This window comes from Zosterops lateralis (genome assembly GCF_965231275.1).
Source record: "Zosterops lateralis genome assembly, chromosome: 13".
Classification (NCBI taxonomy): domain Eukaryota; kingdom Metazoa; phylum Chordata; class Aves; order Passeriformes; family Zosteropidae; genus Zosterops; species Zosterops lateralis.
This window is the reverse complement of record NC_139773.1, coordinates 18,709,763-18,727,859: the sequence shown is the minus strand read 5'-3', so window position 1 is coordinate 18,727,859 and position 18,097 is coordinate 18,709,763. Positions and strand designations below refer to the sequence as shown.

The window sequence follows — 18,097 nt, the reverse complement described above, 5'->3', positions numbered from 1 at the left end:
ATATTTGATAAATAAACATTTGAACTGCAATGAGCTGCCTCCCTTAGCACTGGCTCAGTGCTGGCATCACTGAGGTGCAAGTGGGTGAGTGAAGAGATGGGGGAATGGCTGCTGGGATAATTTCCTGGGCAAGAAAAAACATCTGGAGCCTGCAAGATTCTGCAGCCTGTGGCACAGCCACTGCAGGATGATTTTCCTGAGCCTGCAGAAGCTGTCTGTGCTGGGGGTCACCCCCTAAGGCTGGGAAAGGCTGCTCTGAGCTGCACACAGCAGCAGAAATTCAGAGAGGAATCTCCCTGAGCTTTGGGGTTCCTCTGGGTGCACGGGTTGTGTTGCCTTGTGAGATGAACTTCAGGCAATTAACACCCAAAGAGGATTATGCTGATTGCAGTCCTTACATTTGCCCTGGCCTGGAGCAGGGACTGTGATTTCCCAGTGCCTGATGGACAAAGCAGGGCTGAGCCAAACGTGTCCCTCTGACACTCAGAGGAAATAGAGAGAAAATACTCACCATTTGTTAACAAAATCTTGAAATTCAGAACCAAAGACACCGTTGGGCAGTTTTGGAGGTGGCTGTAAATAAATATATTTTTTAAATCAGCAATCATTCAGCATAACTAACACATGATGATGCACAACCTACCCAGATCTACCAGTTGCATGTCCCACACCTGAGCAAAGCTGTAAAACCCTGGCTGATTTGGGTTATTACTGCCAGCTGCAGGATTTCAGGTGTTTCAGTAACAAATCAGATTTTCCCTGGTATGGGGTGGGTTTTGGTGGGTTTTGTTTGGTTGGTTGTTCTGCTTTCTCCACACACACACCTGAATGGGCTGAGCACAGCCCCAGCTCTCATTAAAGAAGGCTCAGAGCACTAATTAACACCCTGTCATTCTCCACACAGCTGAGGGAAGATGTCCTGCACATCATTAGTTCCATAATCCTTTTGATGTCAATTTTCTGTCCCTGGGAACGAGTTTCTTCAGGCTCTGAATTCAGAAAGAATTCTGACAAATAAAGAAGGGGAACTGCATAAACCTTGATATGAGATATTGCCTCGTCCACCAGGACTTTGCTACAGCATCAGGGTTAAGTTTCCATCCTTACACTGATCAAGACAAGGCCTGCACTCCTCCCTCACTGTGTTGGAGGGATCAGCTCCTGCTGGAGAAGTTTGTGCTAAATCAGAGGTGGCACAAGATAATCCTGCCAAACTCTCAACTCCTGCAGCTTTTCAGCCCAAACTGACCCCCTCAGGGATGCTGCAAGAGCAGGACCACAGCAGCTGAAGTAATTCAATGCTAACTCTGTTCCCAGAGTCAGTGCTGGCAGATTGGGCTGTTATATAATATGCAAAATAGATTTGTAATCTGAGAGAATTGTGCAGGCAGATGAGTTACAGAAGCCATTTATCAATTTCTCAGTGGCACAGGCAATGCAGGCACCCAGACACCAACTGTGCCTTTGAAATGGGTGAGTTGGACACTTTTCAATAATTCATCCAGCTGGAACAATTGTTATCCAATGCTACAAATGACAGCTAACATGAGCATCATTTGGGTTGTTTTTTTGGTTTTTTTTTTGAGGAACACAAGCAGTGGAGTCACACAAGTTTCAGTGGTACTTGTGAAAATACTGGAAACAATCTATTCTAAAATTTCTAACCAGCCTTGGAGCTCAGCTGTTTGAGAGGTAAAAAAGTTGTGACCCAGTCATAAGGCTAAACCAGACTAAACAGCATCAACCCCACAGTACCCCAAACTTCCAGGATGCTTTAAAAGTTTACACTTTTAAAGTGTAAAGTGCAGATTTTTAAGTTGATAAATTACCTCATTGACGATGTAATCCAGAAGTTCAAAGATTGCCATTGGGGGTCTGCTGTCTGATCCATAGGCTGGGGAGAAATGGGAGAGGTGGGATCAGTGTCACTGACCCTGCAGGGCTTTAGGATGCCCAAATCTGACACTTTTGGCACCCAGCAGATCTACAGGGAAAAGGTGCAACAGCAGCAGGGAAATGTTTTCATGCAAGGAGACATTTCCAGGTGTGGGAATCATCCTGCTGAACTTGGATCAGCATCTTGGAGAAAACCACAGCAACAGACCAGAGTTTGGGATCTCAGGGCTATGCACAAGAACCACCAACAAAAAGGTCTCTGGTGCTCTGTTCTCACAGGGCTGCTCTCACTGAAGCTCAGCCAGGTGCCCACTACAATCCTGATTTTCTAAAATTTTCAAGCCCCACTGTGCAGAGCAGGATGAGATACAAAAGTCCTTGAAGCTGGCAGGGAAGGGAACGAACTCAGCAGAGTGTTGGGAATGAACTCAGAGGGTTGGGAATGAACTCAGACGGTTGGGAATGAGCTCAGAGGGCTGGGAATGAACTCAGAGGGTTGGGAATATGCTCAGGGTGTTGGGAATAAGCTCAGAGTGCAGGGAATGAACTCAGAGTGGTAACTCACAGCTCATGGGCCGGCCGGGCGCTCTTTGCCTGGGCGAGGTCTCTGTGACTGGAGAATCTCCCTCCACGGGGCAGCCAAACATCAATTCCAGCTCCTTGGAGTCAGGAGGGGGAATGGGGTACCTGCCAATGGCCATCTCCACCAGGGACAGCCCCATGCTCCAGATATCTGACTGCACGGAGTAGTGAGTGCCCTGCAGCCTCTCGGGCTGCAAAACACAGGGGGAGGGGAGAGAGGCAGGTTTGTAACAAGAAATTACAAAATAATTTACATTCTGCAACAACCTAGAGAAATAAAATGATGCAACCTCTTAGCACAGCACGCTCAAATGAATGACTTGTTGGTATTTTCCTGGAAATACCAGAAAATATTTTTCTGTCATCTCTATTTCCTCAAGTTCCCCAAACATTCCAGCACTGCAAACAACTGTGAGATTCTTCAGAAATTCTTCTCTTCTGTGTTGATTTATTTCTTTAGCACACATCCAGTGGAAGTATTACACAAGGCTCTGCAGGCAAGATCACACTCAGCCAAAAATATCTTTTGTATTGTCTTTAGGAGAGCCACACACTGTAAAGGTATTGAAGTGTGGGATATTTTTTGGTCAGTTGAATCATGATCAGAAGTGTATCTGACTATTCCAGTCCCACTGCTTCACAGAGCCTCAGTTCTGAGCAGGGCATCCACCTCCTGCTTCTGCCAACACCAGCAGAGGAGGGCTGCACCAGCTCCTTTTGCTTCATTTTTGCACCTGCTTTGTTCAGTGCTGAATATGGTTCCTGAAATTATTAATACATTGATCTGCTTCACCCTTAAATCCATTTTTACTGAGAGTTCTCAAAGAAAACGTTCACTTTTCTCTACTCTTTGTAAAATCAAGCTCATATTTTCCCCAAATGGTGCAGATTCTTCTCTGATTACATGCACATATTGGAAAAATACATATGTAATTTGAAACTCCCTCTCAGAGAATGTGAGAATGCAGTAAAGCCTCTTCCTTCTGCCACAGGAGGGGTGATAGTTTTGTTTGATTAGTTTTGTAGCATTTACTGAGATTATATTTGAGTTTTCTCCAGTGTCCCATCTCAGTCAGTTCCAAAGCCATCTGGATAAACTACACAACTGCTGGACAGCAACAGAAATGTCCAAATTCCAAGATTTTCATAAAATATAAGTGTAAAGGAAGGTGGGTGGATCAGAAAGAGCAGCAAACAGAGAGAGCACTTGTTCTATAAATATAATTAAAATCTAGAAATCTGTTCAAGTTAAACACTGTTGTTTTTACACACCTCCATGTGGTAGGAAGGGATGTTTGCATGCAATAATTCTGTGTGGTTTTGTAAGTATAGGAGTGTGCAAAGGGAGCTACTGCAAGAGAAGATCCTTCAGACACTACAAGACAAAATCCCTCTTGTGGCTTGGTCTGTGATGCCAGAGAGCAAAGCCAACCCTCAGTGTGTAAAAAACAACAAATTGAAGAAAACTGAAGGCAGACAGCATTTGGCTCTTATCCCTCCTCCTGGAAGAGCCAAGGAAAGGCAGGAGCAGGGATGGATTTGTGGATTTGGTTTGGCTCATTAGCAACAGCCCCCAGATGTGAGAACTGCAAGGCCAGGCTGCTCCCAGGTGTGTCACCAAGGTGAAGTGACACAAAGACAATGCAGGTCTCCTGCTGAACAGAGGCTGCATTAAAGCTTTTTTTCCCTTCAAGCCTAAGCCCACACAGTTTTAATCCTGCAGCCAGAGCTGGGAACAAGAGCAGCAGTTAATTGTGTGCTGAACAAGGTGTGTGAGAATAAAAGAGCTCTTGCTGCCACGAGCTGGGGCTGGCACATCACACAGAGAGTTCCTCATCCACAGGAGCACAGAACAGCCTGGGAACAGCCCCAGGTGAATTCCTTGCTCTTTTTCAGGATTTCTCCAGGCTGGGATCTGGGAGCAGTCCCCCCAGGAGCTGGTGAGGCAGCACTCTGCCTACAGAGCAACCCCAGCAAATGCTGGAGTGGGAAGAGAAGGACATTTCCCAAGGAAAACAAACCACCAACACTGGAATTTTCTGGGAGACACACGTGTACAACCCCCAAAAAGCAAGAACTGACTTGGTTTCTGCAGTGTAGCTCTTCTGGAGTGTTGTAAATATTTCAAGTTTTTGGCTTTTCCTGCAACTGTTCTTTCTCCACACACCACACACACACACACACACAATCTGATATGACACCAGAATATTCCTGGAATGCAGGAAGAGCTGAACCAGGAACAGCAACAGTTGGTTCTTGTTTGATCAATCACCAGAACTGGGACAACTCAACCCCAACAAAGTCAGAGCTGTTAAATCTGGATTTCAAACCTGTACTTACAGACATGTAGGAGCGTGTGCCAACAAAGGAGTTTGCCATGGAATCTATCAGCTGCCCACTGACACCAAAGTCACAAAGCTTGATTTCACCTCTAGAGTTTACCAAAATGTTGGATGGTTTCACATCTGGGAAAAAAAACCAAAATGAATGGATGATTTAGGAGATAAAACACAATGCAAGGTGAGAATTCTCTTGTGCCTCCTTTTGTTGCCCTTCTGTGACACAATTCTGGCCCTTGTCTGGGAATAATCAAAGACTTGGGTCCATCTCTACTTAACTATAGACAAATAAAAAGAAATATTCTAAATTACACATGCAAAAAAGATTGTCAGCTTTTTGATTTCACCCAAATCCTTGGCTTTTAAATATTAGGTTTGGGCATCCACATCCTCCTTGCAGATAAATGGTCTCCTTTAAGATAAATAAGTGTACAACAGCAGAACTCTTCCTGAATGATAATTCTTTGCCTAGAAATGATCAATAAAGAGGCCCTACATATTTATTTTACAAAGGTCAATTAATTACAGCAGCCACACAATCATTCCTTCATATCTACATAGGATTAATCATCCTATGGCCAAACACTTCCTGGAGTGGGTTCTTGCTTTCTGGGTTTGGGTTTCTTGGAGATTTTTGGGGTGGTGGTCTTGAGTTTGTTTGTTGCTTTAGATTTGGGTTTTTTTGTTGTTGGGTTGGGTTTTTTTTTTAAGCTCTGAAAAAACCAAATTTCCTATTATTGAAAATGTGTATTTGAAATAATTTGAGGTTGTTTTTTTTCCCTGTGACAGAGCCCCCTCATGATTTTGAATTAATCACTTCTCCTAAATGGAAATTTAATAAGGGTCACTGGTAGCTTAGCAACTAATAACAGCTCTTTGTGAATGCAAAGGTACAGGGAACAAGTGTTCAGTGTTTCTTTTAGAGCTGCAAGGAGGTTTTTCCCTCTATCTCACTGCTTAGCTGGTCATTACCAACACATTATCAAAATAAGCAACCAACAGCCCACATTGGCAGAATAATGCTGCAGCAAAAAGGGAACTGCAAAATTGTTTTGAAGAAAGAGAACCATAATTTCACTTTAGAGCAGACTCAGAAGTCTGTAGGCTGCCACGTTTTCATTTGTTTTTCACTTTTAAGCTCAGATAAATTCCAGGAGCTGCCCTTTGGTTGGGATGCCCATGGGATGTCCCTGGGAAGAGGACACAGGTGTGACAAAGGTTTGTGCCTCACTGAGCAAGATCCATGGGGAGGGGAAAATAAAACAATTTCAGCTGTTCCCCTCCAGCTCCTTTTTGAGGAGTTATACAAAGTTTGGATAATTATCTACTTTGGGAAACTGTGGCTCCATATTTTTGTCCCTGACATCCCTCTCCAGGCAACTGAAACTGTCCAGGCAGAGTTTCCTGGTCTGATTTGTGAACAGAAAATCCAGGCAGGTATTTTGTGTGTGCTGCTTTCAATTCCCCACCCCTGGGAGAGGCTCTGGCCAGCTGGGCACACAGCTGGACCTTCTGCAAGCTCTGCCTCTTCTGGGCCAGCCCTGCCTGCTGAGACACCTCACCACAGGGAAATTTCACCATGGAAAGGAAGAATCCAGGCTGGGAGCTTCACCCAGCACTTTCAAACTCCAGTAGGAGCTAAAAAACAACCAAACCCAAAGGCCAAGCAGCTGGAGCAGGGAAGCAGAGAGCAGAGATTAGAGATTCCCAGCTGCACAGGGATCTGCACCCAAAGCTCTGTGCAAAAGCAAGGTGGGGGAAATGGGTTTGCAAAACACACTGGAGGCACAGCAGAGCCTGAACAAATCCCAGGTACCCACATCTGTGCTGCTCATCAATGCTCAGCTACAAATTCAACTCAGAACTCAGATGCCAATCCTCACTTTCACCTCTAGAGTTCATTGATACTTCTATCATTAAATGGCAAAGAAAAACCCATTACCACTCCACTGCCCCAAACAGAATTCTCTTTATGAGCATCTTTAAGCTTCAGAATCCCCCTGGTCTCCTGAAGGCTTCCCTCTTCCCCTCAGTGTTTTTGCAGGTGGCAATGCCACACTGCAGCTCTCAGAGCAGCACAGCAACCCCATCTCCTCACTGGAGTTCTGCACAAAGCTTCTCCTCCCTGGAGTATTTTCATTTTCCACACAAGGCACCCCCATGTGATCAGTGTGATGTTTAGAAGGCTGATGCCTTCCCACCCCTCTAAATGTAGCACCTATTCTATTTTCACTCCAGAGCCTCTGAGCACTCGAGCAGTTTCTCTGGAAACCAGAGATTTGTATTGCCAGAGGAACAGGAATGCCAAGGCATCCTGCAAAATCTCTGCTGGAACTTGCAAGGAACAGACAAAAGGAACACACAATGTGTTATGTAAGCATTTCAAGAAAAAAGAAAGTGGAAGATATTTTATATACCATCCCAGAGAAGTCCATTGCCAGGGGGATGGATTTATGACACTGCAAAGGGAGCTGGTAACACAAAGAAGTTTCCAGAATGCATGATAATTTCTGGGAAATTTACTGGGATTCAACTCGTCCCACAAGTTCATTCTGAAAGGTGGCCCTGGATGTTGTCACAACACCTTCAGGCCAGAATTCACTCTGTACCAGTTACTGAGCAGACCTGTGAGGACATGGACCAGAGATGTGTCCTGTACATTACTGGGATATCCCAAGGCAGGATCTCACAAGAATCCCCTGGAACTGCAACCCTGGAACACAGCAGTGACACTTCCCTGCTGCCTCCAGCTGGGGTTCAAAACCTTCCAGAGCAGCTTCTCTGCAAGGACAGACTGCCCAGAGAGGATATCTTTATTTATCTTTATTATTAAAATATCCAGCACAGTTGTGCTCCTCATCCCTTTCCTTACTCTGCCTGCCTTGGATCCCACCAGTTGAACTTTGTGACTTCATTCCTGTCTGCTCAGAGAGGACCAGAACACAGAGCACAGTGCTCCACATGAGCAAACCCTCTATAAAAGAACTGTCTTTTCCTCTGTAAAAGGACTGTATTTTCCATTCCTGCTCTAAAAAGCCCCAAAAACTTCTTCCTTGAGCTGTCTGGAATGACAAGTGAACACTTTTTCCTCAGTTAGTCCAGGACACGGCTGTGCACTGAAGCACTTGAGGTTAAATATTCCAAACTTGCTGATATTGCCACACAGGTAATAAAACATAGTGGTGGAATAAATTGCTTCCTGCAAATGAGTTCTCACAAGCCTGGCTGTCTTTAGATTTCAGAACAGATTTTTTTGGCCCTTTGCTGCCATGTTCTCATGTTTACAGGGATGTCTCTTCATTTTTAAGTCGCCCACCCTGCCCACAGCACAACTCCAATAAATCCTGCTGAAAACAAACCCACCAAGTGCACACATTTCCCCCAGGGATGGATGAGTGAGAACAAACAGCCCGTGTGAGATGCTGTTCTCACCTTGTCAGTGCAGCAGAGAAAGCAAAGCAACAGAAATCTGCAATTATTAAGAGCTGTGTATAAAATAATGCTGACACAGTCACAGGAAAAGTGCTTTTAGCAGCACTCTTTGTTTCAGCTGGGATTCAAGGAAGAGGCAGTTTGGAAAAACTGCCAGGAGCAGCTCCACCTGCACTCCAACCTTCATAAGGAGTGTCCAGATAATGCACAGACAGAGCCATGGGCAGCATTGAGGACAGGAGCTGCAAGTTTGGCTCTGTTTGTCCAGAGATGGGAAAACCAACTCACTGTTCTGACTGATTCTCCTTTTAGCTGCCAGCACTGGCCATGATCAACTCCCAAAATGTCATCTTGGCTCCCCTCTCTATCAGACATCACAGATGTGATGTGATCACAGAGCAGCTTCTGCAAGGAGTGCACAAGGTCACCAATTCCTGCTGCTGGCAGAGCACACACAGGATGGAAACTGAGCTGGAACATAAAAACCACAATGTGCCACATGGAATTTGACACTGCAGGGCACACTCAACCCAGGAAAACTGGAGGCAATGTAGAAGAGGAATTTTTTGTTGTAGAAGAGGAATTTTCTGTTGTAGAAAAGGAATTTTTGTTGTAGAAGAGGAATTTTTTGCAGTAGAAGAGGAATTTATGTTGGCCCATGAACCTGCAGTGTAACCTCTGATGTAGCAAATACCACGAGGTTAAGCTGCACTCAAACAAGATCAGGAGGGCTTCGTTTTGGATTTATGAGATTTACAGATGGTAAAACTGAAAATAAATAAATAAAAACTGCTGTCTCAGCTGAGTAACATCAACCTAAAAAAAAAACCCCAAGCAGCCAACATAGTAACAACCCACTGCTGTGGCTGCCTTGAGAACAACAAGATGCAGCAGTAACTCTTCCAGGATGCCCTAAAATAAGGTGATCTCTTTCCCTGGAGTCCTTATGCTCTGAACAGAGACAAATGACTTTGAAACTGTCACCAGAAATGTTTAGAGTCTCCCTCCAACCTCCCTGCTCCACAAGAGAGCTATATTTGTTAAAAAAAAAAAAATCCCACAAAGCAGAAATGTGTGATAAACACAGCTCCATGTGTAAGGTGATCCTACAACAGCTTGTGCAAGCTGGGATTGCTGATTCCTCTTCTTGGTCTGGGCAGTAAATGTAAATTCAGACGTGTATTAATGTTTGCTGCAGATATTTTATAATCTGAATATTCTCCTGTGCTCCAAAGCTCCACCTTCACATCACACACACAGCAGCAATAAATGGATTTATTACTGTACCAAGGGTCATTCTTCTTTAGTGGAACATGCAACAGATTAATGGAGGAGCTGGATTTTCAAAAGGGCAACTAAAAGCAGAAAATAATCCAATACATCTGGGATTAAAGAGCCAGGAGAAGCAACACTCCCATTTTACACAGCTTCACCATGTTTTTAATTGTTTATAAAGTATAAAAAGGATGCAGTTTTGCCTCAACAAACAGCATGTGAATGTAAGACAGATGGGGAAAAAAAGGGACTTTCTTTTAAAAGTTTTAATGGCAATGACTATTGAACAGTCAAATGAAATTTAGGTCAGAGGTTTTAATTGCAATCGGTCTCAAACACAGACAAGTTCTGTGTGCACATAAAATGCAAGAACAGCAGTTCAAGCATGGGTTATCAACCCAGATAAGCTGCAGGAAGACACCTGATAGTCATGGTAAGAGATATGGATTAAAAAAAAAAAAAGTTTGCCTTACACTGCCCAAGAAAAGCCCTTTGAACCAAAGTCATATGGAACCATAAAGAACCAAGCATAGAAAAGGAGAGATATTTTAATGTGAATAAAAATGATACTCAAGGAAAGTTACAACACAAACTTTTATCTCACCTCTGTGCATTATTTTATGCTTTTCTCTCAGATATGTGAGTCCTTTTATTACCTAGAGGCAAATGAAAAAGAAATTAATTTAGAAAGCAGAAGGGGGAGTTGAATGCTTTGTCTGTACAGGAATTCCAAATGCATGCAGCTTAACAGAAATCCCAAAATGTAATCACTGCCAATCAACCCTGAGCTTTAATTTGTACCTCCAGCTCAGACCAGAAAAACAAAAAAACAAACCCAACCCCTTTCCTGGAAGTTCTGGACACAGAGCTTGCTGCAGAATGGAGAGGAAAAGGTACTACTGAAAAATAAGGAAGTGTTAATTCAGAAACATCAAGTGATGCAAAAGCAGCAGCTCCAAGCACAGACACCAGGATGTGTTACTCATTCCACTGCCCACAGCTACCACAGACAAAGATGCTTTAGAAAAAAGACTAAAAAATGAAGAAACAGACTGAAAAATCTGGGAGTATTCCCCTCTCCCTCATCCCTGGATGTGGCACTGCCCAAGCAAACCCCACTCACCGCAATGCTAACTTTGCCCAGGATCTGCTCTGGAATTCTCCCAGCCTTCTTCAGCACTTGATCCAAGGAGCCACCATCCTAAGAAGAAATATTTGAATAGTCAAACTCGAATCAAATTGCTTTAAAATATTTTTAAGCTGTAAACTGAAGCCTAAATTTGTTTGTTTGTTTGTTTGTTTGTTTGTTTTTAAAGTTGCAGTTCATGTTTGCTTTAACGTTGTTGTGGTGCAAACCTGAAACAAATAAATGGCTCCTCAGGAGGAATCAGTTTGGTTTGTGTTTATTTTAAACAAACATTTGGCCACTAACAACATCCACTCAAATAAACACTGCACACAATGCTCTTCCAGAGCAGCATTTCCATGGTTTGGATCTCTTTAAGGAAGCTCTGTCCACAAACAGTGCCAAGCAAGCAGGAAGGTTTTCACAGGTTTCTGTAATTTTCAGTCCAATGCACTTTTTCTTTGTCACAGCCACCCACAATAATCCTCCTCCTCCAAAGACAGAAAGAAAAAAAAAAATTATTGATCCTGATTATGGGACTGAAAACTCACCATACTGGAAGAGATAAAAGTTTTCTGCTTGAAAATCCCAGAATGATGAGGTTGGAATGACCTCTAAGCCTGGGGCAGGGACAAATCCACTATCCCAGGGTGGTCCAAGCCCCTCCAGCCTGACCTTGGGCACTTCAGGGATCTGGAGCAGCCCCAAATTCTCTGGAAAACTGTGCCAGTGGCAGCTCAGGATGATGAGAGAAGCCAGATCCCTGTCCCTCCCCTCCCAGAGCAGACCCTGCACAGGAGGAGCTGCCTCTGTCACTCCTGCAGGTCCAGGGTGACTCTTCCAAGGATGGAAGGTTGGTTTGGCACACAAAGAACCAAAACAGAGAGAAAATGTTTTGAAGGTTCCCTGGTAAGCCATGGCCTTGTTTATTAGATTAAATAAACTGCCTGCATGCACACACACCCCCAGCAAAGGCAAATATATCCCACTGTTGCTAAGAGCTTTTCAAAAGGAAAACTGGGGAAAATGTTGTTTATTTTTAGCAACTGATTCAACAATAGACTTGTGCACAAGGTCTGGATTCTCTGGAGCAGAGAATATACAACCAAAGAAGTAAACTGAAAAGTTATTTTGAAAATTTAAAACCATATCCTGTTGTCTGGATCAGCACTGGATAACTCCCCATACTTGACATAAAGATCCAAGTGGAGTAATGAATTGCTTTCTGCCTTAACCTCTCCTTTGAAAGTTTTCATCAACATTTACACATGGTAAAAAGCAAAAAAACAACCTGGAACACAAAAGTTTATTATTTGAGGACTAAAATCTACAACTCTTATGAGAAGGGAAGTATATAAATACTTTTCTGATCACGTATTTTTGTAAAAAACACACCCACATACTCCACACTTGATTAAAAATAAACCAGCAGGAAAAAAAAAAATCTCTAGAAATTAAACCAGTCTGAATTTCTGGACAGCTGTCTCTGCTGAGACACTGATATATTAACCATCATTTTGGACAGAAAATAAACTTTTTTCCCCTTCCCTGAGGACCAGCTCTGATCCCAGACAAGGCTGAACACAATTCAGCTGCCTCGTGTTGGCTGCGGCCTTCAGTGTCTTGCAGGAGCTGCCTCCAAATCCTTTTGCCTGTTAAATACCTGCTGCTAAGCAAAGTTAAGGCATTGATCTTGAATTTAGGCACCTAAAAATATCCCACACTCAAGTTCCATTCCTGTTCCACCTCCAACTTTTTGTTCATAATCCTCCTTAGGTTTTGTAACCCACTGCTAAAAATAAGATTTCTGAGTGGTAACAACTGAAAAAAAACCCGACCACAATGGAGATTTTCATCCAATCTTTTAACCAAAAACTTCCACCCATGATCTGCCTTAAGCTTAATGCTAAATTAAGACTATAATTTAAACAATCCACCTCTCTTTGGGTTTCATAACTTATTGACCAGCTGTTCTAGGTGTAAAATGTTGTATCCAGTTTGGCTTGGAGCAGATTCACCACTAGATTTCACTCTGCCTTCTCTTAAATTGAAAATGTTTCCTGTCGGACATAATATTCCCTGTCAGATATATGATTCCCTGCTTAGGAACCTACAAACCCTCACTGCTGCTGGTGATTTTCTCATTGACAAATAAATTGAGACTCTTCGTGGCTTTTATTTATTTCTTGGATCACCATTTCTCCTCTGGAATGTGGTAACACACAAACTCCTTCAGCAGCCACAGCTGTGCACATCTGTGACATTTCACAGACTTTAACACCTACTTTACTATTTTTCCCCTCCTCTTCCTTTCAGTTTTGAGAGCTCAGCTTTGCAATTCCCAGCAGGAATTTGTGTTTTTGGGGGGTGCACACCTTCCCCTGGGCTCTCCCATGCCTGGAACCTGGATGGTGAGTGCTCGTTCCTAAGCAACCATCGATTCCTTCTAAAAATTCTGAGGGACCAGAGAAGCATTAAAACAATCACATGCACTTTCCAGAAAAAAAAAAAATCAACAAAAAAATATATCTTCTCTCCAAAGAAACAGTTCTTTTCAGGGGAAAAAATAAAGAGGTCTTCAGCTGTATTGTTAAAAAATCTCCACACCAAGTGAGGCAACAAATTTGACTGTCCTTTAATTACAGAGAATTTACTTTTCATGTTTTGAGTCCATATGGCTGGAGAAAGGCAAACAGATGTTGAGAAGAATGTGTACTTTGTATTAAAATGAAACACGGTTAAAAATATATTTTTTGGCGTGAAAAAAGTTGTGTAAGATCCCTCTGGGCTTGCTCACCATTCTGCATGTCTGCATTTTCTGTCAAATTTTAAAAAGGGACAAAATATGGATTCATATAAATAAGGAAAAAATAGAGTCTGCAGTATCAGGGTGATCTGGCCCATTCAGCAGAAAAAAAACCAAACTGAACCCCAATCAGAACAAATGTTTAAGTAGCAGGACTGGCTAAATATTTTGAAATATAACAAAAGGATAAAAGAGAAGCAATTGGGAAGTTACATTTGTGCAGGGCAGACACTGGAGAAGGGGATAAAACATCTACTAATGTTTCATCATCCTCCTCCTAAAACATCTTCTATCAATCCCACCCTCAGATTTGCAGAGTAAATCCAAACCACATCCTTCAGCTGAGCAGAGAACTCTTGTGAGGGTTTGCTCAGTGGACAACCCCCAGTGAATAAGTGCAGTAAATGGATTTTCTGGGCTCTCACCATGTGCTCCATGCAGATGGAGATCTCCCCATCACTGTAGAAGGCTCCATAGAAGCCCACGATGTAGGGGGAGTTGCACTCGTGCAGCACCTGCAGCTCCCGGATGATCTGGTTGCGGATGGCTGGTTTGATCTCCAGGTGGATTAACTGCAAAAAGAAGCCCAGTAAATGAAATGAAATGAAATCAAATCAAATCTACTTTTCAGGATTGATTTGTGCCATTCAGAGAGGTTTTCAGTACCTGGCAGGCCCTGAGCATGCTCTGATCATGTCATGACCTCCACAGCCCCTTTCCAACCCAAATTATTCTACAATTTAACTATAAAATAATCCATCTTTGTGTTCCTGGTGGCCAAGGGAAAACACTACAACAACAGCACCCATGAAAAGGCAGGAATTCCATCTTCTCTTCACAAAACCCTTCTCCAGCAGAAACCTTTTGTTCCAGCACATTTCCTTAGGGAAATGTGTCAAAGATGCACTGGCTCAGAGGCAGCTGCTGAAAAATATCTCTCCAGGTGTCTGTAAAGCATCAGTGGAAGGAATGAGCTGAACCTCCAAATAAAAGCTCCCCAATGCTTTTTCCCCACTAGACTGTTTATCACAAAAGTGTGTTCCTTATGTGAAAGGAAACAGAATTATGGAAATTAAATTTTGGTTAATAAATGGAAGAAAAATGACAATTCAGCAAACATCTCAGTAGCATCAAATATTAATGAATTGGGGCAAAATTTCCTGTTAAACCCACAGCAGGTGAAAAGACAAAAATCAATTGAATTGATTTAGTTCAAGAAAATCTCAGTGGCTTGTGCATTTTGTAATTCTCACATCTCAGAAATGGGCATTTTCCTTTGCTTCTCCCCAGACTGCCAGTGTCCTCAGCATAATTTATTCTTAGCACACACACATTCTCCTTTAGTTTTGCTGAAGATGATGCTGTCCCCTTCTTAAAAAGAAATATCTGAAGTCTTCAACTTCTCAATCAATAAAAAAAAAAAAAAAAAAAAAAAAAAAAAAAAAAAAAAAAAAAAAAAAAAAAAAAAAAGGGAAGTTCCCAGTGTAGTAAAACAATGGGACCTGGGATGAGTGTTCTGTTCCCAGGGATATTGACAGGAAGTGAAACCTTCTCATGTAAACTCAATGAGAATGAAACCACCCAGCTATTTCAGTCAAAAAAAAAAAAAAATAAATCTCAGTTGTCTTGCAAACTAGGTCACAACTGCTCCAGGTTGTAAAGCATGAAAAATACTCTCAAGAGAAGGAAAAATCCCTTCCTGCACAGAAACTGCCACCCAGGATGGAACTACAGAACAGGAGAACTTCAATGCATTCCCTCATTCCCATTTCTTTGAGCTCTTTTCTTCTCCAGTCTCATCCAGAGGCCCTTTTCTGGTGTGTGCCTGTGAGGGAGCTCTTAAGGCAGGTGATACCTTTTCCATTCCTCTAAACTTATTGCCCAGAATACACAATATTTTTGCCACTTTTGTCTGATTTATAACTTCCAGCAATTTTTGAGGCCTCCTACTCCTAAGTGAAAGGGAAAAAGGAGGAACAGATTCCAATCCTTTCATTACTAATGTGTGTGACAGACACTATGTCTGAAAAACTGGGAAGCTCATGCAGGATGAGGAAGTGCAACCTTTCCTACTTCTGGAAACACAAAATTGGCATTAAATAGTAATTTTTGTGTGTCAACAGCAGTTATTTCTCTAAATAAAGTTTAAATAAATAAATATTTTTAGAGATTACGTCCTCTATAATAAACACCACCCCCAAGTTGTTCTCTCTGACCCCCTCACCTTTCTTGCCATGATGAGGCCAGAAGGTTTGTGGGACACTTTGAAGACCACACCACCATTCCCTGCTCCCAGCTCACTGATCTTCTCAAAGTCATCATCCTTCAGCTCCCCAACCTTCTGTTTCTGGGTGAGGAACGCTTCCAGGCGCTTCCGCTGCTGCTCATCCAGCTCCAGCTCCTCCAGCTTCTTCTGAAGGGCTTCCAAATTTGTCCTGCACGAGAAAGAGGAGCAGGATTGAGCAGTGCTAGGAGGGGAAGAGTGAGGGAACAGAGGTCAGAGTTAAATCACTCCATTTTTGCACCTGCACAGGTTCTTTAGAAGGACCCAAATGATGTTTTAAGTTTTAGCTGTCGTGTTTTTGAGGTTCTGCCCAGGGGTGCAGCTCTGAGCTCACAGTCAGTGTCACTCAGCTCTGCACACAGCAGGGACACAAAACAAATCCTTTTCCTGCTGCACACCAAGGACAACTTTCAGCCCCAAAAGCACAAACAAGGGTGGGCTGAAAGGAGGAACAAGAAGGATGGGATCTCATAACCTGCAGCTGGAATTGGACATTTAAATCCCAATATGCAAATGGATCAAAACTTATAAAAATGTGAGACCTCATGACCACTCAGCCATTTTGTGACCATTTTGTGACCATTTTGGGCCCACCCTGGGTGTATCCCTGGCCAGGCTCTTGTCCTGCCCAAGGTGTGTCTTTAAAGGCCTTTCAATAAATCCCTACTTTATTCTCTGGCTCTGTCCAGTCTCTGTTCCAGCTCAGCCTTCCCAAGGCATCACAACCTGCACAGTCACCCCCATGAGATGTGTTATTGCAACTCTGATTTAAATAAACTGTGTGTTTATCCCAGATAAAACAATGACAAACACATCATACCCAGCTTCCCCATCTTGTGAGGTGCTGCCCAAATCCAGGAGTGGCTTAATGACTCTGCATTTCTGGTCAGACACAGCTCCTGAATCACAGCCCAGCACTCCACGCTATTTTTAGTTGTGTATTTTCAAGGTTGTGTTGTAATTTCCTACAGAGTTTGCCTAAATGTTTTATTGACTGGTTCTCACAGGACTGTAGAACCAACAATTCATTCAGAAGTTTCTTATTTAGCTATCAGTAAAAAGTCATCAAGCCCAGCCAAACAAATATTCAAAACACTGGAACTGTGCAAGTCTTTGGCCCAAAGGTTTTAAGCTCCTTTTAACATCTTTAAGCAACACAAAATAGAAAAACAAAACTTTATACAGGAGATAAGTTTGGAACTACAGACACAAGTTCAGTTTTCCAGGAACACTTCACAACTTCAGCTCCTATGGAAACACTTCATTCCAATATGACAACTTAAAGGCTCCTTTAAAATTTCCTATTTCCAACTGCAACAATAAGTTGCTGCAAGAGTAAATATTTAACAGCAAATACCTGCTTTGCTTCACCAAATTTAATGCAATGTTCCCAGGGAATAGTGTTGCCAGGATGAAGAATTAGAGGAAGAGAATCTATTTCTTCAGAAGTATGAAGAATGGAACTACTTTCCATTAATAAAAATAATTAAATTTCACCAATAATCAAAACTATTTCTATTCATCACTTCATAAAACGTTCACTTTGAAAATATGTTGTACAAAGGGACATCCTCACACCCAGTGAGGAGCTGGGCAGCTGAGAGGATTCCTGGCTACTACCACAACTGTCCCTATCATACCTTAAAACTGAAGCATCTGCACCAAAAAAATATTTTTACACTATATTTTAAAGAGAAACATCATTTCTGTCCTCATACCATGTTTTATACCTGTAAAATCACACACCAGTAATCCTGGAGTATCCCCAATGAAAAATCCCTCACGTAGATAAACAAGAACATCCGAGTCAATCTGTTTTACTGACTCTGTTTTAAAGACAAATCATTAAGAAAGGAACACATTTTTTGAAATTCAGAAATGCATAATTGAATGATTAATCACTGGGTCATTTTTTTCCCCTTCAAATGCACCCAGTGAACAACAAACTCCAGGCTGAAGTCAAAGTGAGCTGTGTCTTTCCTAGAATACACCTGAACCAGCTCTTCCTACACCGTGAGCACAAGAGAAAAGCTGAGGCAAAGTTAAGCCCCCCTTGTTTTCCTGCAATAAACTCCAGAGCAGCAAATGCTGGACACAAACTCCACGTTTTACCCTGGAAAATTACTGTTGTGACAAGACAGAACTCAAGTCTTTGTTACAATTTACAAGCTTTGAGAAGAAACTTGCTGTCGTTTTAAGGATTACTGGATAAAGCAGGGCTGTCCATTTGGAATTAAAAAAAAAAAAACAACAAACTAGAGACACAGAAACAGGATGCAACAAGGCTTTCCTTGCTGTGCTTTGAAGAAAACAACTATTCAGTTTTTCTCTCAGGCACAAGGGGGTTTTGCCTTTGG

At 42.5% G+C, this 18,097-nt stretch overlaps 1 protein-coding gene across 1 annotated transcript in view; it reads right to left on the bottom strand.

Moving 5' to 3' along the window:
- MAP2K1 (mitogen-activated protein kinase kinase 1) overlaps positions 1–18,097 on the bottom strand; it is a 32,659-nt gene that overhangs the window by 2,197 nt on the left and 12,365 nt on the right. The window contains exons 2-9 of the mRNA XM_083870604.1: positions 15,681–15,891; positions 13,882–14,028; positions 10,648–10,725; positions 10,129–10,180; positions 4,819–4,943; positions 2,462–2,669; positions 1,830–1,894; positions 512–573 (exon numbers count right to left, since the gene is read on the bottom strand). Coding sequence (XP_083726730.1) covers positions 512–573; positions 1,830–1,894; positions 2,462–2,669; positions 4,819–4,943; positions 10,129–10,180; positions 10,648–10,725; positions 13,882–14,028; positions 15,681–15,891 — 948 coding nt within the window. The remainder of the gene's footprint in view (positions 1–511; positions 574–1,829; positions 1,895–2,461; positions 2,670–4,818; positions 4,944–10,128; positions 10,181–10,647; positions 10,726–13,881; positions 14,029–15,680; positions 15,892–18,097) is intronic.